At 43.9% G+C, this 21,156-nt stretch overlaps 1 protein-coding gene across 2 annotated transcripts in view; it reads left to right on the forward strand.

Moving 5' to 3' along the window:
* Window positions 1-4,839: 4,839 nt before the first annotated feature.
* Window positions 4,840-21,156, forward strand: part of lpgat1 (lysophosphatidylglycerol acyltransferase 1) — a 25,130-nt gene continuing 8,813 nt past the window's right edge. The window contains exons 1-6 of one of the 2 annotated variants that reach the window (XM_063001549.1): window positions 4,840-5,509; window positions 10,957-11,209; window positions 17,641-17,759; window positions 19,256-19,351; window positions 19,448-19,727; window positions 20,852-20,978. In XM_063001549.1, coding sequence (XP_062857619.1) covers window positions 10,972-11,209; window positions 17,641-17,759; window positions 19,256-19,351; window positions 19,448-19,727; window positions 20,852-20,978 — 860 coding nt within the window. In that variant the 5' untranslated portion in view covers window positions 4,840-5,509; window positions 10,957-10,971. Of the gene's footprint in view, window positions 5,510-10,206; window positions 10,306-10,956; window positions 11,210-17,640; window positions 17,760-19,255; window positions 19,352-19,447; window positions 19,728-20,851; window positions 20,979-21,156 lie in introns of those variants that run through there. The other variant, XM_063001550.1, reaches the window with a different exon arrangement.

Below are 21,156 nucleotides of genomic sequence, written 5' to 3' on the forward strand. Positions count from 1 at the left end.
TTATTCTGAACTAAACCAAAAACTTGAGCGACTGGAACCGGACCGCAGTACTGAATGTTAATAAGAGGGGCTGATGGGTAATGTGCACTGCTGTTGATGTTTCATCTAAAACTCTTTTTATATTATAATTCAATAAACAAAATAAAACTAAAGGATATTTGAGCAAAGCTCAGATCAGTAAATAATAAGACAGAACTGTCCTCACAGCAAGAAGGTCCTGGGTTCGATCCCCAGATGGGACGGTCCGGGTCCTTTCTGTGTGGAGTTTGCATGTTCTCCCCGTGTCCGTGTGGGTTTCCTCCGCAGCTCCGGTTTCCTCTCACAGTCCAAAGACGTGCAAGTGAGGTGAATTGGAGACACTGAATTGTCCATGACTGTGCTTGATGTAAACTTGTGACCTGATGAATCTCGCGTAATGAGTAACTACCGTTCCTGTCATGAATGTAACCAAAGTGTAAAACACGACGTTAAAATCCTAATAAACAAACAAACAGAACCGTCCTGCAGAAATCTCACACAGAGACGTGATTCCTCCCACTCTTATAAATGCAACTTACTTTATTTTAACAAAAAAGTGACATATTGCAGCTTTTTTATAAATAAATAAATAAATAAACAAACAGCGTGAACATCAGTAAGTCTGTTCAGGAGGTTTAAAGCTGCAGTGTGAAACTCTTCAGGATTGGGAGAGCTGGAGACCCCCTGTGGAAGAAAAGCGCTACTGCAAGTGACTGATGGAATAATTAATCTGAGAGCAGCGTCACTGTGAGTTGTGAGTTCAGTGTTGTAATGCTGTACGAGGTTGTGATGTTCATGCACCACATACACCCACTTGTGTCTGTGTTATTGCTGTCGGGTCATTTTTGGTGTCCGTGCATCATTCGGCTGGTCCAGTAAACCCAGTTTAGAAACAGCGGCGTGTATGAAGAGCTAAACTGGTTTGACACCAGTCAGTAAATCACGTGAATATGAGGCAGCGCCGGAGATCCACAGCAGATCTGAGCAGAGGATCCATTTATAAACGTGCCGTGAGTGTCGTTCATACGTGTGTGTTTAACCGTACAAACACACAAATTCTTTCCTTTGAAGTTTTTTGGGAAATTCCAACGTAAAGGTCGTGGAATACTGCGAGATTAAACCGTCAGCTGTTCCTGACCATCACCGAGCTGCTCCTCAGCTGAACCTCCAGCTGTATTTAAAGCAGACGAGGTCACGTCCTGATGGACACGTCCAGACAGGTGTAGTGACCACAGACAGAAATACTGAAGGACGACGGCACCGCAGACTTCATTCTCTCTCTCTCACACACACACACACACACACACACACACACACACACACACACACTTACCATTAAATACCTGAACCACTAATATGTTTTTCAATTTAATACTCAACCAGAAATATGTTCACCAACCCAATAACCAGCCACAAGCTCATAAATATATCAGGTTTTTGGTGCTGGTTTCGGTTTGTAGGTTTTGGTGCTGGGATAGATGTTTAGGGTTTGATGCTGGTTTTGGTTTGTAGGATTTGGTGTTTGGTGGTTTAGGGTTTTGGTGTTGGTGGTTCAGGGATTTGGTGTTGGTGGTTCAGGGATTTGGTGTTGGTGGTTTAGGGTTTTGGTGTTGGTGGTTCAGGGATTTGGTGTTGGTGGTTTAGGGTTTTGGTGTTGGTGGTTCAGGGATTTGGTGTTGGTGGTTTAGGGTTTTGTTACTGGTATAGGTGTTTAGGGTTAGTTATGTTGTTGGTGTTGGTATAGGGGTTTAGGGTTAGTTATGTTGTTGGTGTTGGTATAGGGGTTTAGGGTTAGTTAGGTTGTTGGTTTAGGGTTGTTGGTGCTGATATAGGTGTTCAGGGTTAGTTAGGTTTTGTTACTGGTATAGGTGTTTAGGCTTAGTTATGTTGTTGGTGTTGGTATAGGGGTTTAGGATTAGTTAGGTTGTTGGTGTTGGTGGTTTAGGGTTGTTGGTGTTGGTATAGGTGTTCAGGTTTAGGGTTTTGGTGCTGGTATAGGTGTTTAGGGTTAGTTATGTTGTTGGTGTTGGTATAGGTGTTTAGGCTTAGTTATGTTGTTGGTGTTGGTATAGGGGTTTAGGGTTAGTTATGTTGTTGGTGCTGGTATAGGGGTTTAGGGTTAGTTATGTTGTTGGTGCTGGTATAGGTGTTTAGGGTTAGTTAGGTTGTTGGTGGTTTAGGGTTATTGGTGCTGATATAGGTGTTCAGGGTTAGTTAGGTTTTGTTACTGGTATAGGTGTTTAGGCTTAGTTATGTTGTTGGTGTTGGTATAGGGGTTTAGGATTAGTTAGGTTGTTGGTGTTGGTGGTTTAGGGTTGTTGGTGTTGGTATAGGTGTTCAGGTTTAGGGTTTTGGTGCTGGTATAGGTGTTTAGGGTTAGTTATGTTGTTGGTGTTGGTATAGGTGTTTAGGCTTAGTTATGTTGTTGGTGTTGGTATAGGGGTTTAGGGTTAGTTATGTTGTTGGTGCTGGTATAGGTGTTTAGGGTTAGTTAGGTTGTTGGTGGTTTAGGGTTGTTGGTGCTGATATAGGTGTTCAGGGTTAGTTAGGTTTTGTTACTGGTATAGGTGTTTAGGCTTAGTTATGTTGTTGGTGTTGGTATAGGGGTTTAGGATTAGTTAGGTTGTTGGTGTTGGTGGTTTAGGGTTGTTGGTGTTGGTATAGGTGTTCAGGTTTAGGGTTTTGGTGCTGGTATAGGTGTTTAGGGTTAGTTAGGTTGTTGGTGGTTTAGGGTTGTTGGTGCTGATATAGGTGTTCAGGGTTAGTTAGGTTTTGTTACTGGTACAGTGCCTTGCAAAAGTATTCAGCCCCCTTGAACTTTTCAACCTTTTGCCACATTTCAGGCTTCAAACATAACGATATGAATATTGTAATTTTTTGTGAAGAATCAACAACAAGTGGGACACAATCGTGAAGTGGAACGAAATTAATTGGATATTTGAAACTTTTTTTAGAAATACAAAACTGAAAAGTGAGGCGTGCAATATTATTCGGCCCCCTTGCATTAATACTTTGTAGCGCCACCTTTTGCTGTGATTACAGCTGCAAGTCGCTTGGGGTATGTCTCTATCAGTTTTGCACATCGAGAGACAGAAATTTTTGCCCATTCTTCCTTGCAAAACAGCTCGAGCTCAGTGAGGTTGGATGGAGAGCGTTTGTGAACAGCAGTTTTCAGCTCTTTCCACAGATTCTCGATGGGATTCAGGTCTGGACTTTGACTTGGCCATTCTAACACCTGGATACGTTTATTTGTGAACCATTCCATTGTAGATTTTGCTTTATGTTTTGGATCATTGTCTTGTTGGAAGATAAATCTCCGTCCCAGTCTCAGGTCTTTTGCAGACTGCAACAGGTTTTCTTCCAGAATGGTCCTGTATTTGGCTCCATCCATCTTCCCATCAATTTTAACCATCTTCCCTGTCCCTGCTGAAGAAAAGCAGGCCCAAACCATGATGCTGCCACCACCATGTTTGACAGTGGGGATGGTGTGTTCAGGGTGATGAGCTGTGTTGCTTTTACGCCAAACATAACGTTTTGCATTGTGGCCAAAAAGTTCGATTTTGGTTTCATCTGACCAGAGCACCTTCTTCCACATGTTTGGTGTGTCTCCCAGGTGACTTTTTATAGATATCTTTGAGAAATGGCTTTCTTCTTGCCACTCTTCCATAAAGGCCAGATTTGTGCAGTGTACGACTGATTGTGTCCTATGGACAGAGTCTCCCACCTCAGCTGTAGATCTCTGCAGTTCATTCAAAGTGATCATGGGCCTCTTGGCTGCATCTCTGATCAGTCTTCTCCTTGTTTGAGCTGAAAGTTTAGAGGGACGGCCGGGTCTTGGTAGATTTGCAGTGGTCTGATACTCCTTCCATTTCAATATGATCGCTTGCACAGTGCTCCTTGAGATGTTTAAAGCTTGGGAAATCTTTTTGTATCCAAATCCGGCTTTAAACTTCTCCACAACAGTATCTCGGACCTGCCTGGTGTGTTCCTTGGTCTTCATGATGCTCTCTGCGCTTTAAACAGAACTCTGAGACTGTCACAGAGCAGGTGCATTTATACGGAGACTTGATTACACACAGGTGGATTCTATTTATCACCATCAGTCATTTAGGTCAACATTGGATCATTCAGAGATCCTCACTGAACTTCTGGAGTGAGTTTGCTGCACTGAAAGTAAAGGGGCTGAATAATATTGCACGCCCCACTTTTTAGTTTTTTATTTCTAAAAAAAGTTTAAAATATCCAATAAATTTCGTTCTATTTCACGATTGTGTCCCACTTGTTGTTGATTCTTCACAAAAAATTACAATTTCATATCGTTATGTTTGAAGCCTGAAATGTGGCAAAAGGTTGAAAAGTTCAAGGGGGCTGAATACTTTTGCAAGGCACTGTATATGTGTTTAGGGTTAGTTATGTTGTTGGTGTTGGTGTTTAGGGTTAGTTAGGTTGTTGGTGCTGGTATAGGTGTTTAGGGTTAGTTAGGTTGTTGGTGCTGGTATAGATGTTTAGGGTTAGTTAGGTTGTTGGTGTTGGTATAGGGTTTTAGGGTTAGTTAGGGTTTGGTGTTAGTATAGGTGTTCAGGGTTAGTTAGGTTTTGTTACTGGTATAGGTGTTTAGGGTTAGTTAGGGTTTGGTGTTGGTGGTTTAGGGTTTTGGTGCTGGTATAGGTGTTTAGGGTTAGTTAGGTTGTTGGTACTGGTGGTTTAGGGTTGTTGGTGTTGGTTAGTTATGTTGTTGGTGTTGGTATAGGGGTTTAGGGTTAGTTAGGTTGTTGGTGTTGGTATAGGTGTTCAGGGTTAGTTTAGGGTTAGTTAGGTTGTTGGTACTGGTGGTTTAGGGTTGTTGGTGTTGGTTAGTTATACGGCGGCTGACCTGGCGGTGGCGGTGTAGCGTCGTGTTTCTCCGGCATTCCCCAGCACACAGGCAGCGAAGAAGAGGATTCAGCCGAAGAAGAGGAAGAAGAAGAAAAAGGAGCCCGTTGCGTTTGTGCTCGACGCTCCGGATTCTGTAATAAAGTCTCAGTTTTATTATCCGGGGCTAAAAAATCAGAGTAAATTTATCCAACCCGCCGTTTAATTCCGGATTATTGATGTGTGGAGGCCGGAGCGGGAGGAGTGACGATAACGGAGCGCTCAGTAGTTCTGACATCATCACACCGGGATTAATCTGATAAATCATCCGCTCATCTCATCCACTCATCCCCGGAGTACAGCTGCATGATTCTCCTCTGCTTCTACTCCAGCGGGATTGATTAAGCCATGGATGGATCGATTGAATTATTGATTGATTGATCGGCGGGACCTGATGCGGACTCGCTCGCGGTTGACATGGCAACGGGACCGGATTATATAAATAAAGTCTAATCTACAGTGATCAATCAATCCCGATCAGATTCATCACCTCCATGTGACTGATCACCACTGATCCTCCTGTTCCAGCTCAGTCCAGCTGGATCAATTCTCCTCCCACACTTCTGCGTTTACTCCCACTGTGAGTACTAATCCCCCTTATTATTATTATTATTATTATTATTATTATTATTATTATTATTATTATTATATATGTGAGTACTAATCCCTATTATTATTATTATTATTATTATTATATATGTGAGTACTAATCCCCATTATTATTATTATTATATATGTGAGTACTAATCCCCCTTATTATTATTATTATTATTATTATTATTATTATATATGTGAGTACTAATCCCTATTATTAATATTATTATCATTATATATGTGAGTACTAATCCCCATTATTATTATTATTATATATGTGAGTACTAATCCCCCTTATTATTATTATTATTATTATTATTATTATTATATATGTGAGTACTAATCCCTATTATTATTATTATTATTATTATTATTATATATGTGAGTACTAATCCCCATTATTATTATTATTATATATGTGAGTACTAATCCCCCTTATTATTATTATTATTATTATTATTATTATTATTATATATGTGAGTACTAATCCCTATTATTAATATTATTATCATTATATATGTGAGTACTAATCCCCATTATTATTATTATTATTATTATTATTATTATATATGTGAGTACTAATCCCCATTATTATTATTATTATTATTATTATTATTATTATTATTATTATTATTATTATATATGTGAGTACTAATCCCTGTTATTATTATTATTATTATTATATATGTGAGTACTAATCCCCATTATTATTATTATTATTATTATTATATATGTGAGTACTAACCCCCCTTATTATTATTATTATTATTATTATTATATATGTGAGTACTAACCCCCCTTATTATTATTATTATTATTATTATATATGTCAGTACTAATCCCCCTTATTATTATTATTATTATATATGTGAGTACTAATCCCCATTTTTTATTATTATTATTATTATTATTATTATTATTATTATTACTACATATGTGAGTACTAATCCCCCTTATTATTATTATTATTATTATTATATATGTGAGTACTAATCCCCATTTTTATTATTATTATTATTATTTTTATTTTAATTTTTATTATTACTACATACAGTATGTGAGTACTAATCCCCCTTTTTATTATTATTATATATGTGAGTACTAATCCCATTATTATTATTATATTATTATTATTATTATATATGTGAGTACTAATCCCTATTATTATTATTATTATTATTATTATTATAATATATGTGAGTGCTAATCCCCTTATTGTTATTATATACACAACACTCCCACTGAGTACTAATCCCCATTATTATTATTATATATGTGAGTACTAATCCCCCTTATTATTATTATTATTATTGTTGCTATATACACAACACTCACTGAGTACTAATCCCCAAATATTATTATTATGATTTATTATTATTATTTTTATGATTATTTATTATATACAACACTCCCAATGTGAGTACTTTTCCCCCTTATTTCTATATATGTGAGTACTAATCCCATTATTATTATTATTATTAAATATACAACACTTCCACAGTAAGTACTAATCCCCCTTATTATTATTATTATTATTATTAGTAGTAGTAGTAGTAGTATTATTATATAAACAAAAATCTCACTGAGTACTAATCCCCTTTATTATTATTATTATTATTTAATATATATACAACACTCACTGTGAGTACTAATCCCCAATTATTATTATTATTATTATTATTATTATTAGTATTATATAAACAAAAATCCCACTGTGAGTACTAATCCCTTTATATTATATATGACCCCCCCCCCGGTAAAGATGAGGAGAAAGTGTTCATAAGAATCTTGTTGTGAATTTGCTTCATCTCACACCGAATAAAAATGAACAAAAATTCAAACGTTAACTGAAGTAAATTTATTTGGAGGAAAGAATTATTATTATGATACCGGCTGTGAGCAGCTTCTTAGTTTACATCATGGTTGCAACACAGTTTAAACATTTGAATCTCTGGGTGATGTTTAGATCACACATCACAGCTGAAGCAGATGACGACTCATTATTAAGTCCTGATGGTTTAGTCATGTTGTAACTCAACTTTAGGTCCTAAAGATCAGCAGCAGGTTTTAGGGTCAGTGATATTCTGTAGGGGTTGAATAATTGTGACGTGACTGTGAGATTTTGCACTAAAATAATCAGCTGATCGACGCTGTAAAGTAACGTTTAGATTCTAAACCTTTATTACTCAGAGCCTCAGTGTGAGAAAGTAATCACTCCCCTAAAAACACAAAAATAAACTGAACAATAATTAAAATATTTAGGTCTGTCTGTACAGGACGTGGTCCCTAATTTCATCCCCCTGAAACCTGAAACGTGACCTGCGTGATCAAACCTCGGCGTAACGGCCTGACTGATGAGCTGGATAATCAGCTCCATTAATAATGTAGCGGGTGTAAACTGTACGCTAACTAGCCATCAGTGCTAGCGTTCATCCGCTAACCTCATTACACATCAGTGACCTTGTAAACGCTGCTGATGCTTCAGGACCTCGTGTGTCACCTGCAAACCCCAAATCTCACAAATCTGAACCTTTACTGCGTTATATATGATATCATATGTATAAACAATAGGGTCATAAGTTTGTGGACACCTGCTGAAAACTCTGTTTGTCCTTTTGCTGCTATAACAGGATTCACTTCACTATGGTCAGACACTAAGTCAGTGTTCGAGTTCATCTAGTAAATTTATTGAAGGAAAAATTCATCATGATGATACCGGCTGTGAGCAGCTCCTTTGTTTACGTCTTGGCTGCGGGAGTTATTGATTCCCGATGGTTTAATCATGTTGGAACTCGTGATGCAGTCATGTCAGCGTGGACCGAAATCCCGGAGGAATGTTTCCCACACGCACAGATCCGCCCGTCTGTTCAGACAGAACGTTCTCGTTCGGGGGATTTTCGGTACATTTTGCCCCCCTGGTTGTGCTCAGAACTCCCTCAGGCTCTCCTGCAGGAACGTGGAGGGTTCAGTTTTACACCCCTAATCCCCTGCACTACAGCTTACCATGGCAAAACCATAAACAAACTACATCTCCCATGATGCACCACACTTTCCTAAAGGCATGCACACATTCCCTCTGTTAAATTATGTTAACCTACATACAAAAACCCTACATCCCAGAAAAGGCGCGTTTACCACCACCTTCGCCCGGCCATCCTTCTGGACCCTTCAGCTTTGTGGATATGCTGCGCCGGTCCACCGATGTTTCGTTGGTATCCAAAGGCGTGAGGTTATTGACGCAGGGCACGGCATCTCCATGCATCCGTCCTGTTTGTGCCCAGTTCTGACCCGACCAATCCTCGCTTGCCCGATCGTCCCTCTAAACCCTGACTCGCCTGGTCGTCCCTTTAAATCCTGCCCTGCCCCCCTTCACTCTGAACCCTCGCTCACCCTGCCGTCCTTCTGGACCCTCCCTCAGCCATCCCTCTGAACCCTTGCTTGCTCGACGTCCTTCTGAACCCCTCGCTCGCCCAGTTGTCCTTCTGAGCCCCCATTTGCCCGCCGTCTCTCTAAAACCTCTGAACCCTAACTCGCCCGGCTGTCCCTTTAAACCTTCTGAACCCTCGCTTGCCCACCGTCCTTCTGAACCCTTTGGACTCTCATTTGCTCGACTGCCTTTCTAAACCCTCTGCACCCTATGAACGCTTCCTCGCCTGGCTTTCCTTCTAAACCCCTTACTCATCTTACCGTCCTTCTGAACCCCTCGGTCGCCTCCGGCTGTCCATCTGAATCCTTTGAGCCCTCATTTGCCCCCTAAAACCTCTACACCCCTTCGCTCACCCTGCTGTCCCTCTAAATCCTCGCCTCACTTGCCTGCCCAGCCCTCTGGATTCTTGTTAGCTTGGCCGTGGTTCTGAACCCTGACTCGCCCGGTCGTCCCTCTGAACCCCTCGCTCATCTAACCGTCCCTCTGAACCCCTCACTTACCCGCTCGTCTCTCTGAACCCTTACTCGCCCACCGTTCCTCTGAACTTTCTAAACCCTCACTTACCCGGCCGTCCCTCTGAACCCTAACTTACCTGGCTGTCCTTTTGAACCCTTTGGACCCTCACTCGCCCCTCTAAAAGCTCTGAACCCCCATTTGCTCGGCATCCCTCCGAACCCTTCATTTGCCCCTCTCATCACTCTGAACCCCCAGCTCATCCAGCCCTCCCTCTGAACCCTCTGAACCATTATTCGCTCGCCCTTCCTTCTGAACCCTAACTCGCCCGTCCAACCCTCTGGACCCTTGTTAGTTCGCCCGCCCGTATCTCTGAACCCTCGCTCGCCAGATCGTCCCTCTGGACCCTCTGAACCCCTCACTCGCCCCCCCGGCCCTGTGAACCCTCTGGGCCACCTAAACCCTCGCTCGCCCTCTGTCCACCCGCCGGTCCCTCTGTAGCACAACTTTGTTCCTGGTTTAGTTTGTGATTGTTTACTTTTCCTGATGAGCAACGCAGCAGAGGTGACTGTGTTACTGACATCCAGGTTAATCATTCACACCGTGTGTCCACAGCCTGATACAAGGTGTGTGTGTGTGTGTGTGTGTGTGTGTGTGTGTGTGTGTGTGTGTGTGTCGGAGCAGAGGAAGCGTTGGGTTGAGCTCTTGTTCACTTCACTCGATCCGTGTGTGTGTAGTCGGTTCTAATAGACGATCTGTGGGATCGTTTTCCTGTAGCGCTGCTCTTATGTAAAGGGGCGTGGCAGCGGGGCGTGGCACCAGACACCCTTTCACCGCCGTCTCGGTCCGTCCTGGGATCATTTAGCTCGTTCGGATGTGCCGTTTCTCCGTGGGTACGAAAGGTAAGCGGCAATTTAACGTAGAATTAATATTTGTTTACATTTGAGGGCCGTCCGTGCGCTGTGAGGGTATACAATCACTGACTGTAGCTCAGCTCTTCCTCTGAATACTTCATCCATGGTCAGGGACCCTGTATACGTGTGTATAAGTGTAGCAGGTGCAGCGGTGTTGTTGGGAGTTTTTTCAGTCCAAGTGTGTGGGAGGAAACCGGAGCGCATAGGGGAAACCCCGGGGGAGAACATACAAAACTCCAGCCGGGAATCGAACCCAGGACCCTACCCACCGAGCCACCGTGTTGCCACGTAGTTAGCGTTTATTGCTAGGGCGTGTTTCCCGCCGAGTCACGCTGCGTCCGGGTCCAAGGGTCATATTCCGCTACCGATAGAGATAGAGGGACGAGCGAGTTCATTAGAGGTCACCCGCTGGTGAAACAGCCGTCTTTAGACTGTGGTACCGTCATCCTTTGGATCCGAGTCGCTTCTTTTCACCTACCAGGGGCGGAGCTTTAAAGAAAGGGTCGAGGAAGCATGTGTGAGCCATCGTCCCTCCCTCTGCAGACACACAGCCAATCGCGATGGCTGTGTGTCTGGCTTGCTACATCTAAAGCCACGCCCCTCAAGCCCTAACCCGTGTTCTCTCTGTGTCCCATCCAGCGAGCTCGTAGCAGGATGGCGGCGCCGGCGGAGGAGCTGCGGCGGGCCGGTTGGATCCTGCTCAGAGCCCTGCTGCGCTTCGTCTTCATGTTCATCAACAACTGCATGGCCATCCCGTCCTACTGCCTGTACCTGCTGGCCCTGCAGCCGCTGCGGGCGCTGAACAGCGCCGCCTTCTGGCACCTGGAGGGCGTCATGTTCCGCTGGCTGCTGGCCATGGTGGCGTCCTGGGGCTGGTGGGCGGGATACACAGGTGAGTCGTGTGAAGGAAGCGATTCTACGACGTTCCAAATCCCCACAGACGTACTACGAAGCCTCGTGAGACTACAAAGCATCCGTCCAGGTTTCATCTATTTACTCCGTTGATGGTTAACCAGATGCGACCCCGGTGCTCTCAGAGACGACAGAATTAAATATTTACCTTTAGTGACCGGGGCGATACCTGGGTGTCATGACCCCCCTCCTAAATCTGGTCATGATGAACCGGGAGTGGAGCAAAGGTCACGTTCAGTAAAGCGTGACCCGCCCTGCTCCCCTATACCTACCTGATCACCCGATCAACACATGGAGCTCATAAGGCAGATTAAACATCAGCGAGAGTTTATTTACATGTGAAAGGAACTCCGTTGGTTGCTCCACGCTCGATAGGGCTGTCTCGGTGAAAGAATTTCCCCTTGCGATATTCAGCCTGTCTCAATATCGCGGTATGTGGAGATATCCCCATTTTTTTTGTTTTTTGAAAATTACTTAATTGATCTGGATTTTAGAGCTATATAAACAAGCTTTATTGTTAGGCTATGATTCGGTATATTATTGCTTTATAATGACAAAGATGGGACAGCTTTAAGACCAATGAAATGCGTGTTTAATGTTAAATACAGAACAGAGCAGGGATGCGCGTCTTTTCTCTATTAAAAAAAGCTTTAAATTAAGCTTCTAGCTTAGGCTAGATATACAGTGTGAAACGAAAAAAAGAGTTTAGGCTAAATATTTTAAACGCACATCTAATCAAAATATGGTAAAAAAAAAAATAGAATAAAGAATAAAGTCTGTAAGAGTTTAAACCTGCGTTATCATGCGCGCTAGAAGAACCAACATGTTCACCTGATGTGGTTTAGAGAGGATCTGAGTGGGGTAGTGATGTTTCCGATGTTGCACTAATACACGTGTACTGATCCTGCATGCAACTTTACACAGCAGAGCAAATCTAGACTGGTTATCACGCCACTATTAACTATCTATTTAGTAGCTATAATTAACATAACAATATATACTACAGTTCAAGTTATTATTCGTTTCAATACATTTTTATTCAACGAAAAAATGCATTTAAATAATTCCAGCAAGCCAGCAAGTGAATATTTGCAGGCTGCAATGCCATATTAACCCTCATTAAGTGCTTTAGTACGCCGAGCCTGTTTGAGAGAAGAAAGAAAGACAGAAAAAACGTGAACACCGCGGTGTTGCGGTTGCTTGGCATGCCCTGCGGTTGGCTGGTCTATACCGCGGTATTTCAAAATTGCGGTTAGCGCGACAGCCCTAGCGCTCGATTCGTCCGCCACGTTTGTAGTTCTTTGTGAAGAAAGTCGTGCCGCACTGAATGCTGGGATTGCCCCCAGCGCTGAGGAGGCGTCGGACGCTCCCTCGTCATTCGGTCAGATCATCACTCAGAATTAAGGCGCCTCAGTAGGAGCGATTTAAGGGATCTAAGGATTTAGACACGCCCTCATGGGAGTGAGGCTTCAGCAGTGTAGCTCATTGGTTAAGAAACTGGACTAGTAATCAGAAGGTTGTCGGTTTAAGACCCATCACTGCTAAATTGCCCTTGTTGGGCCCCTGAGCAAGGCCCTTAACCCTCAAGTGTGAATGCGGTGATGCATCCTGCTTAGGGACGCCCACTCCTTAAGTACAGTGCGGTCATGTGACCTGACAATAATAACAACCACTACTAAAAGTGGCCGGTATTTCGGTCCACCTCAGCATCTGAACGCTGGTGTAGAACCAGAACGTCTCCCTGCCAGAACACCGCCGGTTCAAGCCCCACCACTGCTAAATTGCCACTGTTGGGCCCCTAAACAAGGCCCTTAACCCTCAAGTGTAAATGCTGTGATGCATCCTGCTTAGGTACGCTCGCTCCTCAGGTACAGTACGGTCATGTGACCTCACAATAATAACGAGCACTAAGTGATTCTGGATGTGCCGTTCCTAATAAAGTGGCCAGTATTTACCACCTGAACGCTGGTTTAGACCCAGAACGTCTCCCTGCGAGTACACCGAGCTCTCCTGCGAGCTCCTCTGTGGATTTGGAAATGCAAATAAAGATGTAAATACGGTGGAGCTGCAAGACCGGTAACGCTAGTCTGGCTCACCCGCCGTGTTCCTCTGATGTTTGAACATGTGATTGTTTAACTTTTGATAACAGTGATTGCGCAATATCGAAAAGCGTTGGCGCTCGGGTGGTGCGGCGGCCTAACGCGCTACATATCTCGACCCTGAGTCCTGGGCTGGACGTGTCTGAGGGACGGGGAGGCCGGACGGGACTGGCAGACGTGGCGGAGGAATACGGTGGGAGTAGTGCGGCCCTCTGTACTGTATATGCTGAGGTCCTGGATGTTAGCTTATTGGGCGTCCTGTTCTGATGAATCTAGTAGGAGTAGCTCAGCGGTTAAGGTACAGGACTAGTAATCAGAAGGTCGCTGGTTTAAGCCCCACATTTGCCAGCTTCCTCAACCCTCGATTGCTTGCAATGTATACAGTCTCAATTGTAAGTCGCTTTGGATAAAGGCGTCTGATAAATGCTAAAAATGTACATTTTAGAGTGATTTAAATCAGCATTTGTGAGGTCAGGCACTGAACGAGAAGGCCTGGCTCACAGTCCGCATTCCAATTCAACCCAAAGACGTTCAGTGGGGGGTTGATCATGCAGCTGATCATGGAGTTTCTTCATACCAAACTGGTCCAAACCATCGATTACTAACCGGTGTAATAAATCAATCATATAAAGGAAATGAAATGCTTTTAAATTTAGCAGCAACAGTTTAGGAAAGGACCTCTCCTGTACCAGCATGAACGAGCTCTATGAAGACATAAAGAAACTCCAGCTTTGGAATGAACCGGAACATCGACTGAGGCTTTCTTGACCTCCTCGGGTACAGTATGGTCATGTGACCTGGCAATAATAACAACCACTAACTGATGGGTCGCAGTACCCTAGAAAAAGGGTCTATAAATGTGGCGTTCCTAATAAAGTGGCCAGTATTTTGGTCCACCTAAGCACCTAAATGCTGGTTTAGAACCAGAACGTCTCCCTGCCAGAACACCGCCGGTTCAAGCCCCACCACTGCTAAATTGCCACTGTTGGGCCCCTAAACAAGGCCCTTAACCCTCAAGTGCTCAGATTGTATTCGGTTCCAGTGTAAATGCTGTAATCCGTCCCGCTCAGGTACGCCCGGTCCTCAGGTACAGTACGGTCATGTGACCTGACGCAAAGAAACTGCAGCTTTAAAATGAACCGGAACATCGACTGAGGCTTTCTTGACCTACATCAGTGCCCAGCCATACAAATGCTGACTGAACGGGCACAAATTCCCACAGACATGTTTCGAAGTCTGGTGAGAAGCCTTCTCAAAAGACCGGCTGTTGTTCCAGCTGAGGTCAGGAAACGGGACGTCCAACAAGCTCCTGGTCAGGCGTCCACATACTTTAGTCTGTGCTGTAAATCCGGAGCGGGAAACGAGCCGCCGATTAGCGCCGCGACGCCGGCGTCTGTCAGACCCGTAGGGAAGGACGCGTGCGGTCCCGCTGAAGCACCAGGCTGCGTGTTCCGACAGCACTGAGGTCAGAGAGAGGGAGAATGTTTCCGTGGGCCACACCCGCCGGTTTGTTTTTAGCTCGACCTTTCATCCAGAGACGGCGCACAACTCGGAGACCAGATGAGCTGATACTGAAGAGCCAAAAGTATTTGGACGCCTGACCGTGAGCTTGTCAGGCGTCCCGTATAAAAAACAAGTGACCTCTGTGTGATCTCCTCATCAAGAATAACAGCCGCTCTTATGAGAAGGCTTTTCCTAAGAGTTTGAAGCATGTCTGTGGGAATTTGTGCCTATGGCTAAGCACTAACGTTAATGTTCTGGTTCATTCCAGAGCTAGTTAATGGGGCTCTGCTGTCTGGTCAAGGCTCTGCAAGAGAGAGTTGCAATTGGGAATTGGAATTGACTAAATTGGGATAAAAAAATTAGAGGGCGTGTGTGGACGGTCAAGCTTTGGCTGCGTAGCGTTACAGGAGGACGGAGGCTCTGATGATCACGCCACCGCACCGAGGTCAAAGTTCAGCTGATAACAGTACAGTCATGATTTATGATTGCTCTGTTACAGCCTGACCTGGCCTGGTCTGTGGGGGGAGCGTCCAGTGTCTTAGTACTTTAGAAAACCACAAACCCCTTTTATTTATTTATTTATTTGAAACATGGATTGAGAAATGAAAGAGAGGATTGTCTGTTTGTCGAATGTTTGTCGTTTGAGGAGTTATTTAAAGTGAATCATTTCCATAGTGACCGATTGTCTGTGGGTCGTATTGAGGAGTCGTTTAAAGTGAATCATTTTCATATTGATGGATTGTCGGTTAGTAGAATTGAGGAGTTATTTGAAGTGAATCATTAATGTGAATCAATTCCACGTTGACCAATTGACTGTGGGTTGAATTGAGGAGTCATTTAAAGTGAATCATTAATGTGAATCAATTCCATGTTGACCAATTGTCTGTGGGATTGTTAGAAGTCACGTCACATTTGTGTCCAGAATTAAAGCACTTCAGTTTGGTGAGCGTGAAGTTTGATTTGTTTGTCGTCTTCCAAGGCATTGATAAATAAATCTTTTCTCCAATTTAGTCATATCCAGTTACCCGATTGCATTTTGCTTCACCCGCACAGGGCAAGTTAATACGGAGATCCGTATCGCGCACCGAGAGTCACGCATTGATCTTTGTTATCCCCCTTCTCTGAGCAGCGCCTCAATCAGCCAGCAGAGGACGTAACTGCAGCAGTTATGAGGAATTTCCTCTGGGAACTAGTCAGACGGACGAGCTGATCGTTGACCGGTGCTCGTTTTTCCACGTCTGGTTTCATCTTCAAGGTCTTTACAGATGTTGTTGAAGTGTCGGCCCCTGGAATTCACGGCTTAGTTCCCTCTAGATCTTTTATCCATCTTAACTTTGGTCTCTTATCATCGTATCACCGATCATCCAGTTTGGTTTCTTTCTTGTTTTATTCTCAGTTTTTTAAACTGTATTTAACTGTATTTATTTGTATTTAACAGTATTTAACAGTATTTAATTGTATTTAACAGTATTTAACTGTGTTTAACAGTATTGAACTGTATCTCTGTGGTTGACTGGTTTCTAGGATCAGCCGCATCAGATAGTTTAAACCCCAGCAAACCGAATGCACGTTTAATATCCCCACCCTGACCGCCTGTATTTCCCTCCATCCCTCCTCGTTTGCATGTGTTTGGACGCAGAGCAGAGGTGCAATTTGCATTTTTTTCTGTCGACGTGTGAACTGTACTATCTGTCACTGTCTCCAGGTGTTTCAGCCACAGGCTGTTAAAGTGAAAGCAAGGGGTTTTGGAGCAACTCCATATCAAACATGATTAAATCGGTGCAACTTCCCAGAAGAGTGGAGACTGTTATAGCTCTTATAGCTGCAGGTTTCCAGAAGAGTGGAGACTGTTATAGCTGCAGGTTTTTAGAAGGCCTTAGGAAGAAGATTAAATGGGATCCTATTAAATTGGCTGGGATCTGCTGGTACATTATGGGCTCTTCTGGGATCTGCTGGGATCTGATAGGATCTGACCTGATCTGATGGGACATGACAGAACCGGTTGTGATCTGATGGGATCTGTTTGGATCTGATCTGATGGGACCTGACAGGACCTGGGGGGGATCTGATAAAATCTGCTGGGCTCTGTTGGGATCTGCTGGGATCTGATAAAATCTGCTGGGCTCAGCAGGGATCTTCTGGGATCTGCTGACCTGATCTGGTGGGACATGACAGAACCGGTTGGGATCTGTTTGGATCTGATCTGATGGGACCTGACAGGACCTGGGGGGGGGATCTGATCAAATCTGCTGGGCTCTGTTTGGATCTGCTGGGATCTTCTGGGATCCGATCTGATCCCCTTCTCCTCCTCACATGATGAACATGGCAGTGCGCTGCGGTTCTTCCCGTGTGCTCTGATGCTTCCTGACGGGCTCCTATCGATCTGTACGTCCGTCCGGGCCCGACGCGAGCGCTCGCTGGATCTCGTTACACGCTGCTCGTAAATGCCTGAGTCACCAGGGAACGTCAGAGCTGGGAGAGCACAAGTCCCACAGGAACATTCCGAAATCCAACCAGCACGTCCAGCACGTCCAGCACGTCTAATCATCCAGAATCTGTTACTGATTATTTCTGTGGTTTACATGAAGCTTTAAGTTTGTCTGGTGTAGAATTAACGTTCATGGAGAACTATTAATCAAGAGGTCGCTGGTTCAAACCCCACCACTACCATGTTATCACTGTTGGGCCCCTGTTCAAGGCCCTTAATGCTTATTTGCTTTCATTGTAGTGCAGTATGGAAATATATAAACGATTTTGTCGTTGATGTATTAGAGCTGTTCTTGATTCTGATCCTGATCTTGTTCCTCAGTGACGGAGTGGGGAGACGACGTGAGGCCGATCTCTGAAGATGAAGCCATGGTCATCGTCAACCACCAGGCCACCGGGGACGTCTGCACCCTCATGATGTGCCTGCAGGACAAAGGAACGGTACGAGCCGCCGTCCAATCAATCAATCAGTCAGTCAGTCAGTCAGTCAGGAGTTTGATGATTGGTTCACGTAAATTCAGTTAATTAAAACTCAGACCCCTGATCTGATCACCCCGATCTGATCACCCCCGATCTGATCACCCCCGATCTGATCACCCCTGATCTGATCACCCCCGATCTGATCACCCCCGATCTGATCACCCCTGATCTGTGGAAGATGGCCACAGAAGAAACTCACCCTTTACGTCACTTGGTGAAGTGAACACACAAACTTTAATAGAAAAAAAACAGTTCAATACTCGATACTCAGTACTCAGTATTTAGTAATCAGTTCCTGAGTGATCAATACCCTGTAGTCAGTGTTAAGTATTTAGAACTCTTTTTTTTAGTACTCTGTACTCATATTTAGTGTTCAGTTCTCAGTAGTTGGAGTGCAGTCCTTAGTACTGTGTTCAGTACTCAGTGTTCAGTACTCAGTATTCAGTACCGTACTTAGTGTTTAGTACCCAGTGTTCAGTCCTCAGCAACTCTGTGTTCGGTACTCTGTTCTCAGTACTCTGTGTTCACTCCTCTGTATTTGATGTTAAGAACTCAGTGTTTAGTACTTGACGTTCAGTACTCAGTGTTCAATACCCTGTACTCAGTGTTTAATACTCTATACTCGGTGTTCAGTACTTAGTGGTTAGTACTCTATCCTTGGTGTTCAGTACTCAGTGTTTAGTACTCTATACTCTGTGTTCAGTACTCGGTGTTAAGTACTCAGTACTCTGTGTTCGGTACTCTGTTCTCAGTACTCTGTGTTCACTCCTCTGTATTTGATGTTAAGAACTTGGTGTTTAGTACTTGACGTTCAGTGCTTGGTGTTCAATACCCTGTACTCAGTGTTTAGTACTCTATACTCGGTGTTCAGTACTTAGTGTTTAGTACTCTATACTCCGTGTTCAGTACTTAGTGTTTAGTACTCTATACTCCGTGTTCAGTACCCGGTGTTCAGTTCTGAGTACTCAAAGTTAGGTACTCAGTGTTTAGTACTCTATACTCGGTGTTCAGTACTCAGTGTTAAGTACTCAGTACTCAGGGTTCAGTACTCGGTGTTTAGTACTCTATACTCCGTGTTCAGTACCCGGTGTTCAGTTTTGAGTACTCAGTGTTAGGAACTCGGTGTTCAGTACCCTGTACTCGATGTTAAGTACTCCGTGTTCAGTTCCCTGCGTTCAGTATTCAGTATTTATAACTCTATACTCTGTGTTCAGTATTCAGTATTTATTACTCTATACTCGTGTGTTCAATACCCTGTATTTAGTGTTAAGTACTTTATACTCCGGGTTCAGTACTCTGTGTTTAGTACTCTATACTCGGTGTTCAGTACCCTGTAAGCTGTAGTTAATAAACAGTTGAACATGTGTGTGTTAATTACAGATTGTTCTGTATGTCATTAATAAAGCTCATGTGCCCCCCCCCCCCCCCCCCCCCCCCCCTGTGTGCCCCCCGTGTAGGTGGTGACGAAGATGATGTGGTTGATGGACCACGTGTTTAAGTACACAAACTTCGGCCTGGTGTCTCTGATCCACGGCGACTTCTTCATCAGACAGGTGAGAGGAACCGCCGGGGCGTCCCGGGACACGCGACCTCTGACCCTGTGACCCGGTGACCCGGTTAATCTGAGCCGCGTGTTGTTCTGACCGCAGGGCAAAGCTCACCGGGACAAACAGCTCATCTACCTGAAGAGTCACCTGGACAGGTACTACCACAGCCGGGACAGGAAGTGGATCGTCCTGTTTCCTGAGGGAGGCTTCCTGAGGAAGAGGAGAGAGACCAGCCAGTCGTTCGCCAAGAAGAACGATTTACCCCACCTGACCCACGTGACCCTGCCCCGCCTCGGGGCCACGCAGGTCATCCTGAAGGCCCTGGGACCACAGCAGGAGAACGGCATGCTGGGAAACGACACGGGACCGTCGGCACAAAAAGGTAACTGGACCGTTCCCCGATCTCACCTTGATTCCTCCTTCTGATTCCTGATTCCTCCTGATTCATCATACTGATTCCTGATTCATTATCCTGATTCCTGATTCCTCACCCTGATTCCTCATTTTGATTCATGATTCCTCATTTTGATTCATGATTCCTCATTCTGATTCATGATTCCTCATTCTGATTCATGATTCCTCATTTTGATTCCTCATTTTGATTCCTCATCCTGATTCCTCATTCTGATTCCTGATTCCTCATATTGATTCCTCATACCGATTCATGATTCATTATCCTGATTCCTGATTCCTCACCCTGATTCCTCATTTTGATTCCTGATTCCTCATATTGATTCCTCATACCGATTCCTGATTCATTATCCTGATTCCTGATTCCTCACCCTGATTCGTCATTTTGATTCATGATTCCTCATTTTGATTCATGATTCCTCATTTTGATTCCTCATCCTGATTCCTCACCCTGATTCCTCATTCTGATTCCTGATTCCTCATTCTGATTCCTGATTCCTCATATTGATTCCTCATACCGATTCATGATTCATTATCCTGATTCCTGATTCCTCACCCTGATTCCTCATTTTGATTCATGATTCCTCATTTTGATTCATGATTCCTCATTCTGATTCATGATTCCTCACCCTGATTCCTCATTCTGATTCTTGATTCCTCATTTTGATTCATCTTGATTCCTCATTTTGATTCCTCATTTTGATTCCTGATTCCTTATCTTAATTCCTCATCTCGATTCCTGATTCCTCATTTTGATTCCTGATTCCTCATCCTGATTCCTCATTTTGAGTCCTGAATACTTATTCTGATTCCTCAATCTAATTCCTCATCTTGATTCCCGAATTCCTAATCTTGATTCCTTATGATGATTCCTGATTTTTCATCCTGATTTCTGATTCCTCGTCTTGATTCTTCATCTTGATTCCTCATGTTGATTCCTGATTCCTCATACTGATATCGATTCTTCATTCTGATTCCTCATCTTGATTCCCGGTTCCTCTTTTTGATTCCTGATTCCTGATTCCTCATTGTGACTCCTCGTTCTGATTGTGTGTGTGTGTGTGTGTGTGTGTGTGTGTGTGTGTGTGTGTGTAGACGGTAAACCTCGAGGGTTGCAGTGGGTGATAGACGTGACCGTAGCGTACCCCGAGGCCAGACCCATGGACATCCAGACGTGGATTTTTGGCTACAGAAGTCCCACAGTTACACACGTGCACTACAGGTGAGATCGGAGCTCCTCTAACTGTGTCCTGGTCGTCAGCGCTCACACACTCGGCTGTGTGTTACCCATAATGCAGTGTGGAACAGCTTTTGTGTGTGTGTATGTATTCGTATGTGTCCGTGTGTAAGTGTGTATATAATTTGTGTGTGTGTGTATTTGTGTGTGTGTGACTGTGTGT

Source organism: Trichomycterus rosablanca, chromosome 9, assembly GCF_030014385.1.
Source record: "Trichomycterus rosablanca isolate fTriRos1 chromosome 9, fTriRos1.hap1, whole genome shotgun sequence".
In the NCBI taxonomy this organism is placed as follows: Eukaryota; Metazoa; Chordata; class Actinopteri; order Siluriformes; family Trichomycteridae; genus Trichomycterus; species Trichomycterus rosablanca.